General features: G+C 39.7%; 1 protein-coding gene across 2 annotated transcripts in view; it reads right to left on the minus strand.

Annotated features, from left to right (window-relative positions):
• Positions 1 to 1,802: 1,802 nt before the first annotated feature.
• Positions 1,803 to 17,300, minus strand: part of LOC121306689 (retinoic acid receptor RXR-alpha-like) — a 72,595-nt gene continuing 57,097 nt past the window's right edge. Inside the window, exons 2-3 of one of the 2 annotated variants that reach the window (XM_041238533.1) lie at positions 2,876 to 3,147; positions 1,803 to 2,382 (exon numbers count right to left, since the gene is read on the minus strand). In XM_041238533.1, the coding sequence (XP_041094467.1) occupies positions 2,374 to 2,382; positions 2,876 to 3,147 (281 nt within the window). In that variant the 3' untranslated portion in view covers positions 1,803 to 2,373. The remainder of the gene's footprint in view (positions 2,383 to 2,875; positions 3,148 to 17,300) is intronic. The other variant, XM_041238532.1, reaches the window with a different exon arrangement.

Consider the following 17,300-nt stretch of genomic DNA (forward strand, 5'->3'; position numbering starts at 1 on the left):
AAAGACAACACGTTATTCAAATTCTTTGTCGAATTATATATTTAAGGTAAGGCAAGTTTATTTTTCGTGTTCTGCCACCCGGCTGTACAGAATTCCTGTGGAGAACCCTGATATATATATATTCCGTTTGTATGCAAGTTTCTGAAAACAAGAACTATTTCGTAAAACTGAAAACATGCACCACGAGACAGCACTTTAAAACCCTTCAATCCCAAAGCACCAGTCAGTCACAGGCAATCTTCTCAAAATGCTTTTTTTTTCCTTTCCTTCCTGGCTGATCTCAATATCCACACAGCGCACAATACCTCTGCTCTGAAAACAGTGTCTTTTGTAGCTTGTATTTATTAGATTTTTTATTTTTTAAGCTCTGTATAAATCACAGATGCAATCTCCTGTAATTAAAACTGCCCTGCCCATTAAACCAGTATGGCGTTAATGGAAAGAAAAATAAAGCAGGCGATAGAGAGCAGCAAAAACCCTGGAGTGTAAGTTAATGAATTATCATACTGGGAAAGCACACTTAAGGGAGCACTACCAGTCATGTGTTGTTTCTGAAAATGGTTCTTAGAATTTGTAACAGAAGGAAGTGTATGATTAACCCTTATAAACATTTCCTAAAGTAAAAGCAAAGTGAAAGCATATCAAAGCACAGGCAAGCATGGTAAAGCCATGACAGGTATGGTATAAATATGTATTGGGCAAACCATGGTAAACGCTAAGTATTCCCACGGGAAAAGCTCTTTAGTGTCTTTCTGTCTGTGAAAATATATAAAATGCCAGGGAAGTTCCTATAACAATGATTTAAAAGAACAATATTTAGATCCTTCTTTGTTTAATATAGACTAACAGAACAGACCCCCCTCGCTGCTACCTCTGATAGGCAAGCTGTGCAGCTGATGTGCCACAGTATTTTGTAAATGCAAACTGGCCGCCTTCACCGGCCAGCACAGGCAGGGAAGATGTTTAGAGACAGGATGCCCACCTGTCTCTTGGAGGGTTAAATCTGCAGCCTCCTTCCACCTGAGTGCTCTTTTATAAAGCCAGCGAGCCGAACGTTAACTGAAAGTGGCATCTGCCGTCTGACTCAAATCACCTTCCATCAGAGGCACCTCGTGACTCAGGCATGTGTGCTTCATTAATAAGGACCATCCCGGGACCCTGGGTGCAGGGGGCTCAAAACCATCCCGGGACCCTGGGAGCTGGGGGGAGGAGGGGGCTCAATTCCAACACTTACCCCAAACAAGTGTGTGTCTGTCTGTGTGTATGGAAGCAGACTGCATTTATATTGTATGTGAACGACTGAGAGTTGGATAGGAGTGTGCTTGAGTGAATGCATGAGTACTTGTGTCTCTATGTTTATATATTCTACGTGTGTGTGTGTTTTAAACTGGTTTGCACATGGGGGAATGTGTGTGCTTGCTTATGCTTATATAATTGTCTCAATGGTCTCAATCCTAAAATTCTAGGTGATGCTAAATGTTTACTCTTGCACTCTGTGCATTCAATATCAGAAATCAGACCTTATTGGCTTTTCAGTTTATTTATGTTCCTAAAGGTTGTTTCTGCTACAGACACACGTGTTCCTCCTCCTTTTAAGCATCCCCTTTACACTTAAGCATCCAAGGAGAGGAAAATTATAGTATATATATAATGTATATATATATATATAATATATATCTATATATATATATATATATAGATATATATATTATTTATACACACACACACACACACACACACACACACACACACAATGCTGATATTTTCAACTTAAAAAGTAACTATTAAAATGTATGGGACACTGCACTTTTAATTCACAACGGATAACAAAATTATACTTTCATTTTATGAGATGCATTTTTTTGCCCCGGTTAAAGCTAGGAGCTCACAACAGAAATGTATTCCAGTCCAGTATAGTTAGAAACTCTGTGCAACTAGGTGCTCCAGGGACAACAAGTCCCTTGCGAGCACATCCTCTTGGAGGGGAATGCGTGACGGCAGTTGGAATATTAATGTGTACATAAGAAGGAGAAGTCATGCGGCTGTGAAATCGTCCGAAGACTCGCGCTCTTGTAGACTTTGTTTCTGGTGTGGTTTGCCATCGCTGTTCCTCCTAGGTATGGCAAATTAATGGCTCTGAACTGGCGACAGATCGCATCAGAGCGCAACCTTTTAGTGTCCTTCAGGATTATCACTTCAAAATGGCTGCCCAATGGATTTAAAGGAATAGTAACAATTGCAGTCGCAACTATGCCTTCAAATCCAGGGACCAGGTTCTCTTTAACCTTCACTGACGAGGAGAGGGCGAGGCAGGAGTTCTTATTCGTCTTGAACAAGAAGACACCAAGCATGTTCCCGGAGTCTTCCGGCCTTTCAGATTGGCTGTTTTGAGTTAAAACAAAGTAAGCTGAAATGTGAGGGTCAACCCTATCTTGGTGTGCTAAATACCTCAGGTGTTTCCAATTCAATGAACTTTGAAATGATGTGCAATACGATGAAGTGACTGTTGATAAAAACCTTACAAACAGTTTCGCATGCTTGTACTATACACTTACTGTTCTTTACCACCCTCAAACAAGTTTTTATACCAAGTTGTACCATAGTTCCCAATAATTCACCTTGCATCATGCCTACATGTTTTACCGCATTTCATAGGACAGAGCTTACGTGAGGCACATGGGTTCATACCAGCAATAAAGCACATCAACCAGATCCGCTACTGTCACTACCAACCTATGTTATTTCAAATGTACAGTATATTCAAGTTAGTAATACAACCAAAAAAGTCCATGCCCTGCCCCCTGACAGGAATGTAGAGGTGCTTTTGGTTCTTCTTCATGAAGGATCGTGTAAGGGACAGTGCCCAGGGGCTCACCTGGGGGCTGAGGCTGGGTCCGAAGCCCATTCCTGGGGTGGAGGGGCCGGTCATCGAGTGGGGGCCCATGGGAGAGCTGATGACGGAGAAGGGAGAGCCCATCCCGTTCATGGGGGAGCTCAAAGTGCTGATGGGAGAGTGCAGCTGGCCCGAGGAGCCCAGGGAGGAGGGGCTGATCCCTGTCCCAATCAGGGACGGGTGGAGAGAGGACATGTTCATGCCCCGGTGAGAATTTGGAGAACTCAAGGAGATGGAGTTCATGTGTGAAGAGTCTGCAAGAAGACAAACAAAGCACTGTTTAAACCTTTCAGATTCTTTCTTTAAAACAATAGTCATAAAATTATCACCAGCTCAGCTATAAAAATAAAAACAGGTGTACTGCATCAGCAGTGTAGAATTTAGTTACATAACTCAAAATACTTTTTCATAGTATAAGTATATTGTGGACCCCTACTTGGGACAAAGCTGAACCTTCCTTCAACCTTTGATACCCATTAAGTTACCCTGTTAAAACCGCTGCGTTTTTTCACATACGCTCAGTATATTATATCCGCACAAGCTGAATTTTCATGTCCCACTTTTTAAACCTCTACCTGACTTTGAGAAACTACTGGAATTGTTACACTTGTACCACTGTCTGAGCTGGCCAAATCATTCTAAATAAACACTGAAATAAAAATGATTTATCCATCAATTAAATTGCAGCTTACAATAACAATACGTCCTGTTTCCAAGTACTTCGTTCCGATTTTATTAATGTCGCTGTCGGAACCCACATCAAGTTGCAATCCCAGTACAAGAACAGTTGCCAAAAAAACAAAACAAAACTTTGACAAAAGGACAGCCCCCCCCTCCCCCGTCCCCAATCACCCGGTCGCATGTCTCCCACCGGTGCCAAGTTAAACACTTACTCTGTATCCTGGACTCCTTAGGAACATTTCCTGAAAAGACAGTGTAAGGGAGAGGATCGGACAAAAGTCAGCTAATGAGAATACAAGGAACTGGCTAGGATTCATCTGGAACAGCCCCCTCCTCTCTCTCCCCAGTCCCCTCCCTCACTACAACAACCACCACCACCCTGTGTAAAGAAAAACAAGCCCAGCTCAACTTTCAGCATGTACACCATATGACACTGCAGCTTATAAGCACAGACTCTTCCATTCCAATTTACCTTTTTTAAAAAGGGTAGACAAAAAAATAAAAAAGTTTGCATGTGTATTAAATTTGGTCCCAGCAACACCCTTGTTTGTTTTAGGAAAACTTGGGAAGATTACAATGATGTTTGTTTCCTAGAAGGGTTCTGCTGAGAAACCCAGATACTGTATACAGTATAACCTCAAAAGGTGCAAACACCACATTACAAAAAGTGGCCAGTCTGCTGCAAAAGACACTGTGAATTGGACCAGTTAAAACACAGTTTTCATGGCTTATTCTTTGCTTTCTTGTTCGTATTCATCATGTTAAGGATGTAGAGTTGTTATGGTGTACACCCACATTTACATAAAAAATAAACTAGGTTTCACAGGTTCCAGTCTTATGAATGTAATTTATTTCCTATGTATTTGTAACTCTGGGGGGTCTGCTGTACTATGGTGCCAGGAAAAACCTCCTTGCTGGATCAGGGAACCCTTGAAACTGATAAGAGCGCCCAGCCCCCACCTCAACCCTCCCTGAGCTGTTTACCCTGGTGTGGTTAGTGCTGACCCTTCTCATTAAAGGATTACATGGAAATTACATTTTTAAAACGGAATGGTAATCCCCCTTGAGAGAGACCCTGCTGCACACGAGGGGCAACTGCGAAGGGCTGTTGAACAAACTGCGACACAGAGACAGGAGAGAATGGGGAAAGGCTTTCAAATAACTACTTAGCAGAGACTACAAGCTGTAGATAACAAATGCTCAAAAGGAGCTGAATGAATCTTTTTTTTGGCTATCATTTGCTCAGTAGAGAAGGGAAGTTCCTGCACAAAAGACTTTCCGATTGATGAGATAAACAAGACGTTAATTCAAATTTTAGGGCAGGGTGTTACTTGTTGTTCTATTCTATATCTTGGGGTTGTATTTTTAAGCATTAGTTCACCAGTAACTGTGTCACAGTTACACTACATTTCATTAACATACGATTATACTGTATTTACATTATAATCATAAATCTCGATTTGTATTACTTTAGTATAAATACATGTTAATTTGAATTCATATGTTGTTTTTTTCTGACTTTATGTGAACGGAAAGACACACATTTGCCCGTTTTCCCATTGGAAATAGTGATATTTTGAAATATCACTGTCCTGGTCACAAAAGCAAAGTTTGTGGGGAGTAATAGCCATTTTCTATACTTTTGAGGCATAAGCAATTAGGAAATAACACTTACTACCCAGGAACAAAAATTGTGTTACATAGTGAAGGATTTGGAAAATAATGTAAAAGCCATGACTGCCAGCCCATGACCTAGACAAATAACATTAGCATAACTTAAGAAAAACACTTGTTCCAAGTGTATCCACAAAGAACTAAATTAGCTGATGCAAAGTTATAGTTTGAGTCCTGTAAAATGTGCACGACTTCTGCAGAAAAGGAACAGTTCTGGGGAGTGGCAGCTTCACACACACACACACAGCCCTACCCTGGAAGAACCACCCGGGAAGCTTTAAATCAGGACCCTGCACTGCGTGTAGCAGGAACAGGACTGTCGTCTGCAGTAGAAACATGCTACTGGTATACTTGTACATTTGCCCACCAATAACAAAGTTATTAAGAAACCACTCCTTTTTGTGTCCATAGCTTTTGAAGGGACTGGCGAATGGCGCTTATTTGTTACAGTTTAATAGCCCTATTGGGTTTCTATTCCTCACCCAGCAGAGGATGTGTATAGGCCACACTGTGGTTGGATATACCAAACAATAATGTTAGCTATTTAACACTGGCATGTATTCCACAGCAAAGTGCTTTCTTTCATCTGCCTAAGAACAATCACGACTCACTATTAATTCCAGTAAGGCTACTGCAAGCCCTGCATTTTCTAGACATGTGCTGACATGGTTTCCATTGAGCGCAGGAGAACCAAGGTTGTGTTTAAGACAAAGACAGATGATTTACTTTTATCAGTCTGTGTTTGCTGCTGGGAAGAAAAAAAAGAAGACATGTGGTGTCAGGGGTTGCATGGCAAATCACTACAACTACTAGCAACACGGGCACCTGGTCAGGCCAGCTTCAAGCGTCTCTCTGTAGGAGATTAAGTGCAGAGTGACCCCTATGGGGGATTTAGACAAATTAGATGCCGGCGAATATCTAATTTCTTTAAATGATTGCATAACCACCATCTGGCTACAGTGTTTTTTTTCTCCATTTAAAAGAAAATGGCAGGCATTATCCGCAGACACAGCAATCTGTTAACCCCAGAAAAGCCATTTGGGATCTAGCTTTGAAATTAGTGCAAAGTGGTCTTTTTTTTCTGTTGGTGGGCTGAGCCCGAACCACCTGCTTGGTAACACGCCGCTATGCGCATCTCATTCCTAGAGAGGTACAAGGTGGGAAACTGATTGGATCGATTGGTTTCTGGGGTTTGTTGGGGCAGCTTTGACAGTGGTGACAGGCCTTGCATGGCAAATCTCATTTAGTCCATGTCTTTAGGGTAAAAAGTCTAAGACCAAGCTTAGGGAAACCAGTCCCTGCTTCCCTATAATAACAGTATTTACCAAATTTTCCAATTCCTTTTCCATGCTTCTACAATACACTTATCATGCTTTATCACAGTTAATCATGGTTTCTGCCACACCACTCTGCGATTTCCCATTGATTTCCCATACTGTCATTATCCTGAGCTATGCTTTCACCATTGTATACCACAGTAGTCTTTTATAAGACATTACAAAATTAATTTAAATATAGCAGACGCTACAATTTTGCCGTTTCCTCTGTAAAGCCGAAAGAATGCGCTTAGCTTTATTAAAAAAAAAAAAACCCTAAACAAAAAAAAAAACACAACAACAATCTGGCTGGAGAAGGCAGGTGGACAAAGGATTATGCTTTTAAATATTGTATTCTCTTTCTGACACTTGACCCTGCAAAGGATTTTCCCATGCAGTTAACACAATGAAACATTATGGAAGACGGGGGCCTCTCCAGTAACGAATTTCATCAGGCACTGTGTGCATTACCATATCTCCAATCAGCATGCAGTTCCACTGCTGTAGGCGAGACTGTCAATATTCAAACCCGTAGAGCCACACGGCACAGGCCCAGTAGCGCCAGTTCACCATACAGGCTGTTTTGTCGTTCTGTTTTTAAGATAGAAAATAGCTACACTCAAAATAAAAAGGAGCACCTTGTGAACTTTCAGGGGTCAGAATCACAGCGGTTTTAGCCTACCACAGTTACCGTTGTGACTGTAAAGCAGAGATAACCACGTTTTGGATTCGGCTACATCTTTTTCTTTTAGACTTTTCTCTTGTGGTTAGCACAGACAGATTTGGATGCTTGACATTTCTGCCACCCAACTGAAACGTAGGTTGAGGCCTTTGCTTGTTTTTCCAGCAAACCAGTTGTGCCAAACAGGCCAGTAACAGTTTTTAGTTTTTTTCCGCTTTTGGTGCAAAGTCAAGACAAAAGTCAAAAGTACAAACAGCTGACAAAATAATTCCAGTAAATCTTCTCTAATATATTACCATCACTTTCAATAGCTCACATTTTCCTATATGCTAAGACCACAACATTATGAGCAATATATTAGGTAAGATTAGCTGGAATAAATGTTGTTAGCACCATGGACTTTAATGTTTTGAAATTCTTACATTCAGCGGGGCAATATCCCTCCTCCTCTTCCCAGCAAGTGAAGGCTACATGCTCACAAACAACCTCATGGTACCAATGTAACTAATAGTAGTTAATAACAATTATATCCTATTACCTATTGCCACCCACACATATTTATGTATGTAATTATTTTAATAACACATATCCTATTACCTATTGCCACCCACCCACCCACTACACACTATATATATATATATATATATATATATATATATATATATATATATATATATATATATATGTGTGTGTGTGTGTGTATATATATATATATATATATATATATATATATATATATATATATATATATATATATATATATATATATATATTCATATTGAAATTATTCATATTGACATTGTTTTCTCACAAATTAAAACAATAAAACAGGCTGTTGAAATTCTGCCCAACTCCACTTTATTTTATTATTCAGTTAGAAACATGCCTGGTCTGACAAAGCCAGTATAAATACCACTAAATCTTTCAAAGGGGTTGAATGTTGAAGAAATACATCTTTTGGCTTTCTTTTATTACAATGAATCATGATTAAACATTGCTCTCATGAAATCCAATCATTTCTCAACTGAAGAGAGAGAGAGAGAGAGAGAGAGAGAGAGATAGAGAGAGAGAGAGAGAGAGACTCTGTTTTTGAAATGGAGGGATTCATTTTAAATTCAAATATATAAACAGCATCATCACTCTGCATTCCAACTGGGAGCTGAATTCCATCTCTGCTATCTGAAGAAGGCAGAAGATATAATGTTAAACACAGGTTTTCCGTTTATCAATTACTTCTCACATTAAATGGTTAATTTCCTCTGATATAGAGTCGCTACCCATTGATTTTTATGAAATCTCTGAGTTCAATGGCAGGGCAGCCAGAGATAGGTCCACCCAAACACACTTCACATGAAATAAAAAAAAGAACAACAAAAACAGGTTTTACTTAATACTCTTCTTTTGTAACACAAAACACTTAATTATCAGAAAATACTGTAATGTGAGCACTCTAGTTTTGTTCCTGCTTTGCAAACACACTGGGCAAGGTTAACCCTCTGTTCTACCACGACACAGCTCAATACTGCACAGGGCAGCTATTACACAATCCTGGAGGCTTGAACTTAAAATTCAAACACAGCACCCAATACAGAAAAAAAAAAAAATTATAAAAAAGAAAGTCCGTCAAAACTCTCTCAAACATCAGTTGTACACACATCGTTGCTGTAGTTCTTTCATTAGGCTAACTTACCTGCAATGCTTGGATTATAAAAGTTCAGCAGAACTACAGCAGCAAACACATATAGCGCAAGGGCATACCAGTATACACTTATATTAGTCCCTTTGTAGTCTGCAGTTCCAGTACTTTGCTACTCGACTATTTCTGTTATAAGTGGGTCATTTGAACACACCAGTGGTCACAGTTTCCACCACAACCTCGCTTGATGCCAGTCTGTAAAAACAGTATCTTTAATATACTCAGTTTGCCTTTCCAAACATAGCAGAACCACTTGCTACCTGCCCATTGTTGCATAATCTGTATATATTATTTGTGACTATGGTTGGTTAATGGTATTAAGGTACAGACTAGTAAAAACATGAAAATAATACCCAACAGCCCAGATAGGTTTCACACATTTAAAACCTTATTCAAATTCCCCCCAAACTTAATAAAAAAAAAAAAATTATTCAGGTTATTCATTAGTTACCATGAAGACAGCAGGAAAGTGTGAACGATCCGGTGTTTGGCAGAGCTTGAAAGAAATTTTTACCACAACTTTTTGCTACTTTCAATTTTTCCAACTTCCAACAAGTGGAACCTCTGTGCAAAACACCTTGCCTTTCTGAATTGCTCTTCTGCATTATGCAATGCCAGGTGGTTTTTGGTTTGTAACAGCAGAGCACAGCAGCAACTGACAATGCCGGGAATCAATTTAGTTAATAACTGTAATAATATGACAGCCGATCGCCGTCAGCACTGTGGGAGTGAGAACTGGCCTGTTGGCAGTGATCAGCCAGCTTTCTGATGATGTGTGAAGTCAACAGAACATTCAAATATACTCACAGGATAGTAATCATGTAATCACAAGCTTTATCTAATCACATGAGGAGGTATGTGTGAAAGGGAATGGGGGGTATTTATTGGGTACAGATGAACTGTGATACAGGTTTTGTGGTGTACAGGAGTACAGGTGTTGACGTGAAACATAACCAAAAGCACTATGCTGCTATCCAATTGGGTTCTTGAATGACTTGTCATTTTTTATTGGGACAAATTCTCCACAGTATAAATCACTTAACGAGTAAGTATCAGGGCAAAGTATCAGTAGCGCCCCCTGGCTTTGCATGGCTTCCATCACATACAGGGGTTACAGTTTTATTCAATGGCTTTCAGCACCCCCACTTTCCAGTGCCACTGTATCAGGGTTCCAAAAAAATATAGTGTTACACGTCCGCACGTGTTGCTACAACTGTTTAAACAATGTATCTGTTATTTTATTTTTTGCTGTTAACATCCTGACAACTTTTTACACTTATAACTTTAAAGTCTGTTTCAAAGCTCTTTTCAAAATGTCCGCTCTAGTGCACTAGAGGTACAGGTACATCATTTAAACAGTTGTAGCAAGACGTGGGAACGTATAACGCTACTTACTCTAAGTTTTGTCATTAAACAAAAATGAATACCATTAATGATCATTTTATTTCATTACACATCAGACCACCTGCATACTGTGTATATGCATGCCTTTGCATCTCTATGGTTCATTCTAGAAGCTAACTGTCATACAGATTTGTCATCTAGTATCCCCACAATACATCTTGTCAATCAATTAAATCGTGCCACAATTATCCTTTAAAATGAAGTCACGGGTGCAAGTCATCTCAAGTTACCAAAGTGATGGAACTGATGTATAAGCAAGAAGCAAGGTCACCTTTCCCGGGGAATGGTATCTGGTCAAAAACCTTTTAAACCAACTAATGTGCACATATTGACTCTTCAAACCCCCTGTTATTTACTTGATGCTTTTTAAACATCTGTGTTTTTGTTTTCTTTTTAGAACAAAACACCTGTTAATTTAGCACAGTGGTAAATGCTTTGTGAATACAGTGTTTCGAGCTTTCTTTGAGCTAATCCATGTTGGCAAACACTCTGTCTTGGCAGATTACCCATGTGCCCTGAACCAAGCTCCCCGCTCTCACAATCTAACAAACTAGCCCTTAAAGCCTGTTTCCAACACCAGGACTAAATCTGAGAAGAGGAAGATGTTGGGTAAATAAATAAAAGCGGGATGCCAAATATTCAGATTTGCGCATCGCTCACCTTAAAGGCTCTGTTAGCCGATTAGCATTAATCCCAAACAGAAAGAAATCTGTTAATTGTAAAGTCACAGATACAATCAGTGATGATTGAATAACTTAGAAGACAATTACATTCACACTCCAGTAAGGCAATTAACAATCTGTTAAAATAGCCTGCCTTTAAAAAGGAATTAAGGTAATCAAATAAAAAATGAAGTAACACATCTTTATTAAAACAGCAAGTAAAATTAATTAGGTCTAATTTGGTTTAACATACAGTTTTTCAGTTTTTAATATCCACCAGCTACTGCAATATACCAAGGAACAACAGCTCCTTATTGTGTTCTCTGTTACTAACCACAGCTATTGCAATCAGATGTCAATGAAGATGCATGTGCTTTATTTCTGCTTAATTTGTATTTGTGATGCATTTTTTATTTCTGTATTCTTCCGTTTGGGGGAAAGTACAGTAATTCTTTAGACTGTGACATTCTCCTTGTGAAGTGAAATCAACCTTCCAGCCACTGACAAATATTTTTCATTAAAAACCAGCAGTAACCAGTTTTTCTGCATTGCAACAGCATATGTAATAGAGAATAATATTAGGATGGCTTGGCTTAACCATGTGAATTATTAGGAATCCAGACAACCTCTATCAGTCATGTGTCTCCTTTCAGCTCCCCCTCATTTCACAGAAGTAGGTGGTAATGCTGCATTGCTAAAATTGCATTTTTTTTTTCTCTAAGCTTTTAATTTTATCCAGATTTGCTTGGGAAACAGAGGAATGCTCTTTCTGACTGCAGTTCCCGCTAAGTGTACTTCTCCAAGCTATAAACTACAGCAAGGTTATTACCCAAATCCTCGGGGGTGTTTTTCTAATTAATAGACTAGAAAGTAATCAAACACAGGTTGGGGTAGGGGGGGCAGGACAGATCAGTGGTTAAAGTGATGGATACTCAATGGAAGCTTTGAAAAGCGTAACCCTGGTGTAAAACTAGACCATCCGATAATCCAAAACAATTTATGGGGCCCCCTGTATATATGTGTGTGTATATACTGTGTGTGTGTGTGTGTGTGTATATATATATATATATTTAGTATTAAAACAGAATTCCTTTGTGACATTTTCACTACATTTTTCTAGTTTAACTATTACATGCCTTCTGCTAAACCAGACACCAGACCCTTTTGGCTGTCCAGTTTGTTTACATTACCTAAAGTTTTAGGCACACATGCTTCCCCACAACAACAAATGTAACCTTTTTAAATTGCCTTTTGAGTGGAGACACCTCAAAACACTGTAGATACAGAACACAAAACTACTATAATTACATGAAAGGGACAAGTAGAAGAGTACAGCAGTTTTGTAACCTTAGCATGTGCTTCAGGCTGCAGGATCTAGCAACCCCCCCCCCCCCCCCCCCCCCGTTCTGTCCGGCAAAAATATCTGTCAATCTCCCTTTTTAAACCCCTTGCCACGCCTTCATTCTCTGTCTTGCTTTTTCATTTTTCCTCCATCCTCCCTTCCTCCGCCACTTTGCTGCTCCACCTCTGCAACTGTCTCTCTCTGGGGGCAAGTGAAGCTCACTTCCCAACCTTAGAGGCCCAGCCCTGCTGGCCCCGTCCTCCACCAAGAAGGTTCTCTACGAGCCAGACCATTATAGGGTCCCCTTGGGGAAAGTAACACTTGCTTGGAGGCCGATCGGTTCGGTCTCACCTCCGCGAGCCCAGGGGAAACCCTGTAGTCTTTTCTAAGTCACAAAGTACTTCTCTTATATTTAAATTCCCTAGGTTCATCCTTCACACAACCCTTGCTCCTGTCGCGTGAATTGATGTAATAATAGTCTTGGGTTTGACAATAATTCACTATCTTTATTGTTGGTTATTATATCCTCTATTACTGAAATAATCCCCCTGTCCAAACAAGGCTCAGCTCTGATCAGTTTAGATAACTGAGTAATGCTGTAATTTGCTTGCTGGCTGAGGCAAACCTTGTGCTCAGCCAGTGATGGACTAGCTGGAAAATCCTCTGGCGCTTCTCAATGTAGCAGTAGCTTTGCATCTACAGCCAAACACTATGCGCCCATCAGGACTTTCTCAGGAAAGCAGCATCGGCCTACATTTCCCAATGCTAGCTAGCTTGTTTTCAGTTGAGTAAACCAAGGCTATTCTAATTTTGGATTCTGAACATGTCAGGTTTCATTAACAAGGCATGGCTGGACCAAATCGAAGGGTCTATATACAGAACACTACTTGAGATGTGGGATTTATTTATTTATTTATTTTTTAATCTTATCCCTCTGGGTGTTCCAAAGCATGTATATGTTCCATACATCGATGACCAGCTCCTAAGAAGACAAACATATCGCAAACCTAAGACAACACATTGAGTTTGATCTATTTCAAAGGGAATCAACAACATACAGGTCAGCAGCTAGTATTTTTTTGCAATACCTGAAATGTTCTATTCACTTGTGAGTGAATAAACAGAATATGTTACATCTCGATGCTTCAATGCTACAATATACAGTGGCTTTAAATTAAAATCTATAAACATGCTCAGGTGTCAACCACTAAGCTAAGGACTGGCAAACCTGTCATCATTTAGTTGTGCACAGTTTGAATTAAAACAGCTGGAGAGGTCTTTAACAGTTTGTTTTCTAAATAATTTCATGACCTGTAAAAAAGAACATAAAAAAGTGCTGGATAGCCAAGTGACTGGCGCTCCGCCAGGTTATTACAGTGCCAACTTCACCCCACTCACCTGAATACCACCATCACCCATTGGCGGTCAGTTTTCCATTGCAGCTGTGCCAACTTGGTATTAAAATCAAGGTGATGCCGCAGTGAAATCGTGGCCAGGGAAAAAAGAATAGGTATGTTGTGGAAAGAAGCAGAATCTGTGCATTTATTAGATAACTCAGCCCACCTTGTTGACTTTCTTGCACAAGAAAAAGTCATAACAATTTTGAAAAATTACTGTATCGGGTTTTCATAATCCAACGGGGTGGAATGCCCGGAGGTTATATCAAAAACTTTGATCTTCTTTTAAGAGTTTTTTTTTAGCCTGATTTTATCTCTTTGTTTCACTGGCGGGGATCTGAAAAACTGGTTTAGAAGAGGCTTGACATTTTCAGAAGGCTGGTCTTTCCCCCAGCCACTTTTCAGCTTCCTAAGGCAGAGGGTTATATGTGCATTACTGAGTGTGTGCAGGTGTTTAATGCTAAACTGTATTCTGTTCTGCTGGGTGAACTGGAATACTTGGAAATGAACAGAAAACCTAGCCCGACGAAGCATAGCTTAATGATTTTTCAATTTGTCTATGCATGTGTTTACGTTAGGAAATAGTATAGCAACTGCTGTAATGCACGTTGTAAATAGAAATGTCAGAATCAATGTTTTGTCACAGACTACAGAAAAAGAACAGGGCTGTTTAGCTAATTTTGTTTTCCATGCTGGCTTCCCAATAATCTCTGTGCCAAATGAGGAAAAGAGGACGACTCTATACTGCTACACCTTCACAGCAAATCAATAACGAATTAGAAATTACACAACTAGGAAGATGAACTGTGAAAGCTACAGTACAGTACGACAAAAAGGAAAAGGTTATTTAAAAGTTGTAAACAAACCCCAAAACAACTTTTAAAAAAATCAATACAAATGCCTTAATAGGACAATAATCAATAACTTATTCATGCAGCACTAGAGGAATCACAAGGGAGCTATTTGAACAGTGGCCCCAGAGCCTGCACCATGGCTGGGGAGGGGAAGGGGAATGTCTCTGCCAAGGGAGCTGTCCTCAGCCTCGTACAGGCAGTGTGATAAGCCAGGGAGTGCCGAGAGGCCTTTCAACAGGGTTTTTGAAGCCTTAGCCAACTTGCTTTCTTCTTTATCTGCCCAACAGCTGGGAGCTGGCGCTGCACTACCACACATTTCGACAGGGAGAAGAAAACAGGAATCGCACCTAATTGTTTTTCACAGGCCATCATGACTAGACAAGATTCGAGCTGACTGCAGGACTGCAAACTCAGTTGCAACTGTAACTGAATCCACTCGCCTCCTAAATAAAAGATTCTTTGAAGAAAAGAAAAATACAGCTCAGGGCGTTCACAAGGCCCATATTTGTAATGTTTGCAGATTTACTATACTAGAAAAGCAGCCACCCACATCATCAAAGTAGGTGGTCTTTGGTGATTCTTTTTTTGGTGAGGACTGTAGTTCATTTGCTGTACAAACGAGGTCATGTATGTTGAAATCTGCTGGTAACAAATTAGAATGTTTTGTTTATTAGTGGTGTATGGAATGATAAAAGTGTGTTAAGTGTTAAGAAGATTGACATATTTAGCTCCATTCAGTAACTCATATTTAAGGCTACGATTTTGGGACGGCCATCTATAGTCATTTTACGGGCGAGGTGCTGCAAAATAGGGAGGTAAAACTGGCACGAACTGTTTCTCCACATTGCTCTACAGTGAACTGGGCTGGCCAGGTGCGCAGTGAGCTCAGAGCAAACATCTGCAGGGCTGGCATTGCCCTCCAGAGGTCGGTATCTTGCGGACATCCGCTCTGGATCTCCTGGGTAAAAAGGAAGCTGACTTGGCCATGTGATCGGAGGATGCCACGAACCTTCGGGTCTCCTGAGCCATGTGGAGAATTGCTGCGATGAGGGGAAATAGTGATCTCATTCGCTGACCTACATAGCTATATGTAAATTCTGTTTGCATACACAAACAAACACATTTTTCAGATAATCGCAGATTTGTATTTTCAGTGCATGACATACTGCATTTTTGAAATGAAATGAAAAGTGTTTTTACATCCATTTCCAAGATTTCACGGATGTTATTTAAAATTCACGATTTCTGTGGCCTCTGTGATAAAATCGTAGCCTTCCCCATCTTTAATGTGTTGCAATGGGTACAGGGAGTCTGTTTAATTGATTTCAGACTTTATTCTGTTTTAAATTACTTTAAACACTCTAATCATACATTCTTAGATAAGGCCTTAACAGCACAAATCACTAAGTCTTTAGTAATCAACAGAAAGTCAGCCAAGCGGACGAATGTTACTCAGCCATCGCTTTCATCAAAGGAATTACATTAGCCATTGGACATCTTTATTAATTGTATTACATCCAGTTCCTGCCACATGCAAACATAACAAATCTGTTTGAGAGTTGCTTTTCCTGGAAGTAGTAGTGCAGATTTTTTTTTTTTGTTTCTTTTTTCATATTTCTCCAGTTTTCCACTTCTGTGCAATGTAGCCCTGAATGTGCATTATGCACTGAACTATGTCTGCTGAAACATCTACTGTAGTGTATGCAAAACCATTGGAGCCGTTACTAAGTGAATAGTCAGCTCTATCTGATGGTCACAGCACCAGTTATTTTATCTTTTGTAAGCTGAGAGGGGCTCAAGAACTCCCTAAGCCTCAGATGTAAATTAAAAGCCAACAAGCAGTTTGTACTGACGTTGATTCGTCACAGTGATACCACAGAAATAAGTGCAGCATTTTACTCCAAAAGCAATGACATGTAGTATGCTGGTAGTTCGTATTATGCCTCAGCTATTACCCACCGTGATGATATGGGCCATTCTATATTAAATGGACCATGTTTTTCACAGAAGAATAATAAAAGTTCCCTTATTTTATTGCGTCAAACCAGTAATCCAGTCTCTCTTGATACAGAAATCAATGTTCTGTGCCTATTCCACATCGCGCTCTGCCACAGATCCAAATTCAGGTTTGGTTCTGCGTTTAACGAGAGTTCTGCAAATCTGTGGCCCCTTATGTCTCTTTTTTTCTGTGGTTTTCTTTCTTGCTTTTATTTAAGCTTGCAATTCAACAGCTGAAATCACTCCATAGCCAGTGTCCAATCAACTGTCTCACTAATTAGGTGATTAAGTGCACATGCTTCAGTCATAGTCACTCAAGCGTGTCGTGGCCAAGGATGAATGATCAAGTGATTAAAAAGAAACCAAAAATAGTCAATGTTCATCATTTAAAAACCTTATTTTTTTCGAAAATAAATGTGTTATAATAGTGATAAGTTTCTTTTGATGCTCGGTATATATTAATAAAAATGAGCAATACTATGTATTCAGTAAAGGAAAGTCTTGATCACAAATACTGGCACCCATTGAACTTATCTTCATCAAAATTGTGCATGATCACTTTTGAATTAAATCACAGCTTCCAGATAACTTGTCACAGCCTATACAATATATAGTCTGGGGATATTTGTTCTCTCTCTTCAGGCTCTGGAATTCTAATAAGAGTTCTTGAACAGAGCTCTGCATTACTGCTCAGCTCAGCA

This window comes from Polyodon spathula, chromosome 49, assembly GCF_017654505.1.
Source record: "Polyodon spathula isolate WHYD16114869_AA chromosome 49, ASM1765450v1, whole genome shotgun sequence".
Taxonomy (NCBI): domain Eukaryota; kingdom Metazoa; phylum Chordata; class Actinopteri; order Acipenseriformes; family Polyodontidae; genus Polyodon; species Polyodon spathula.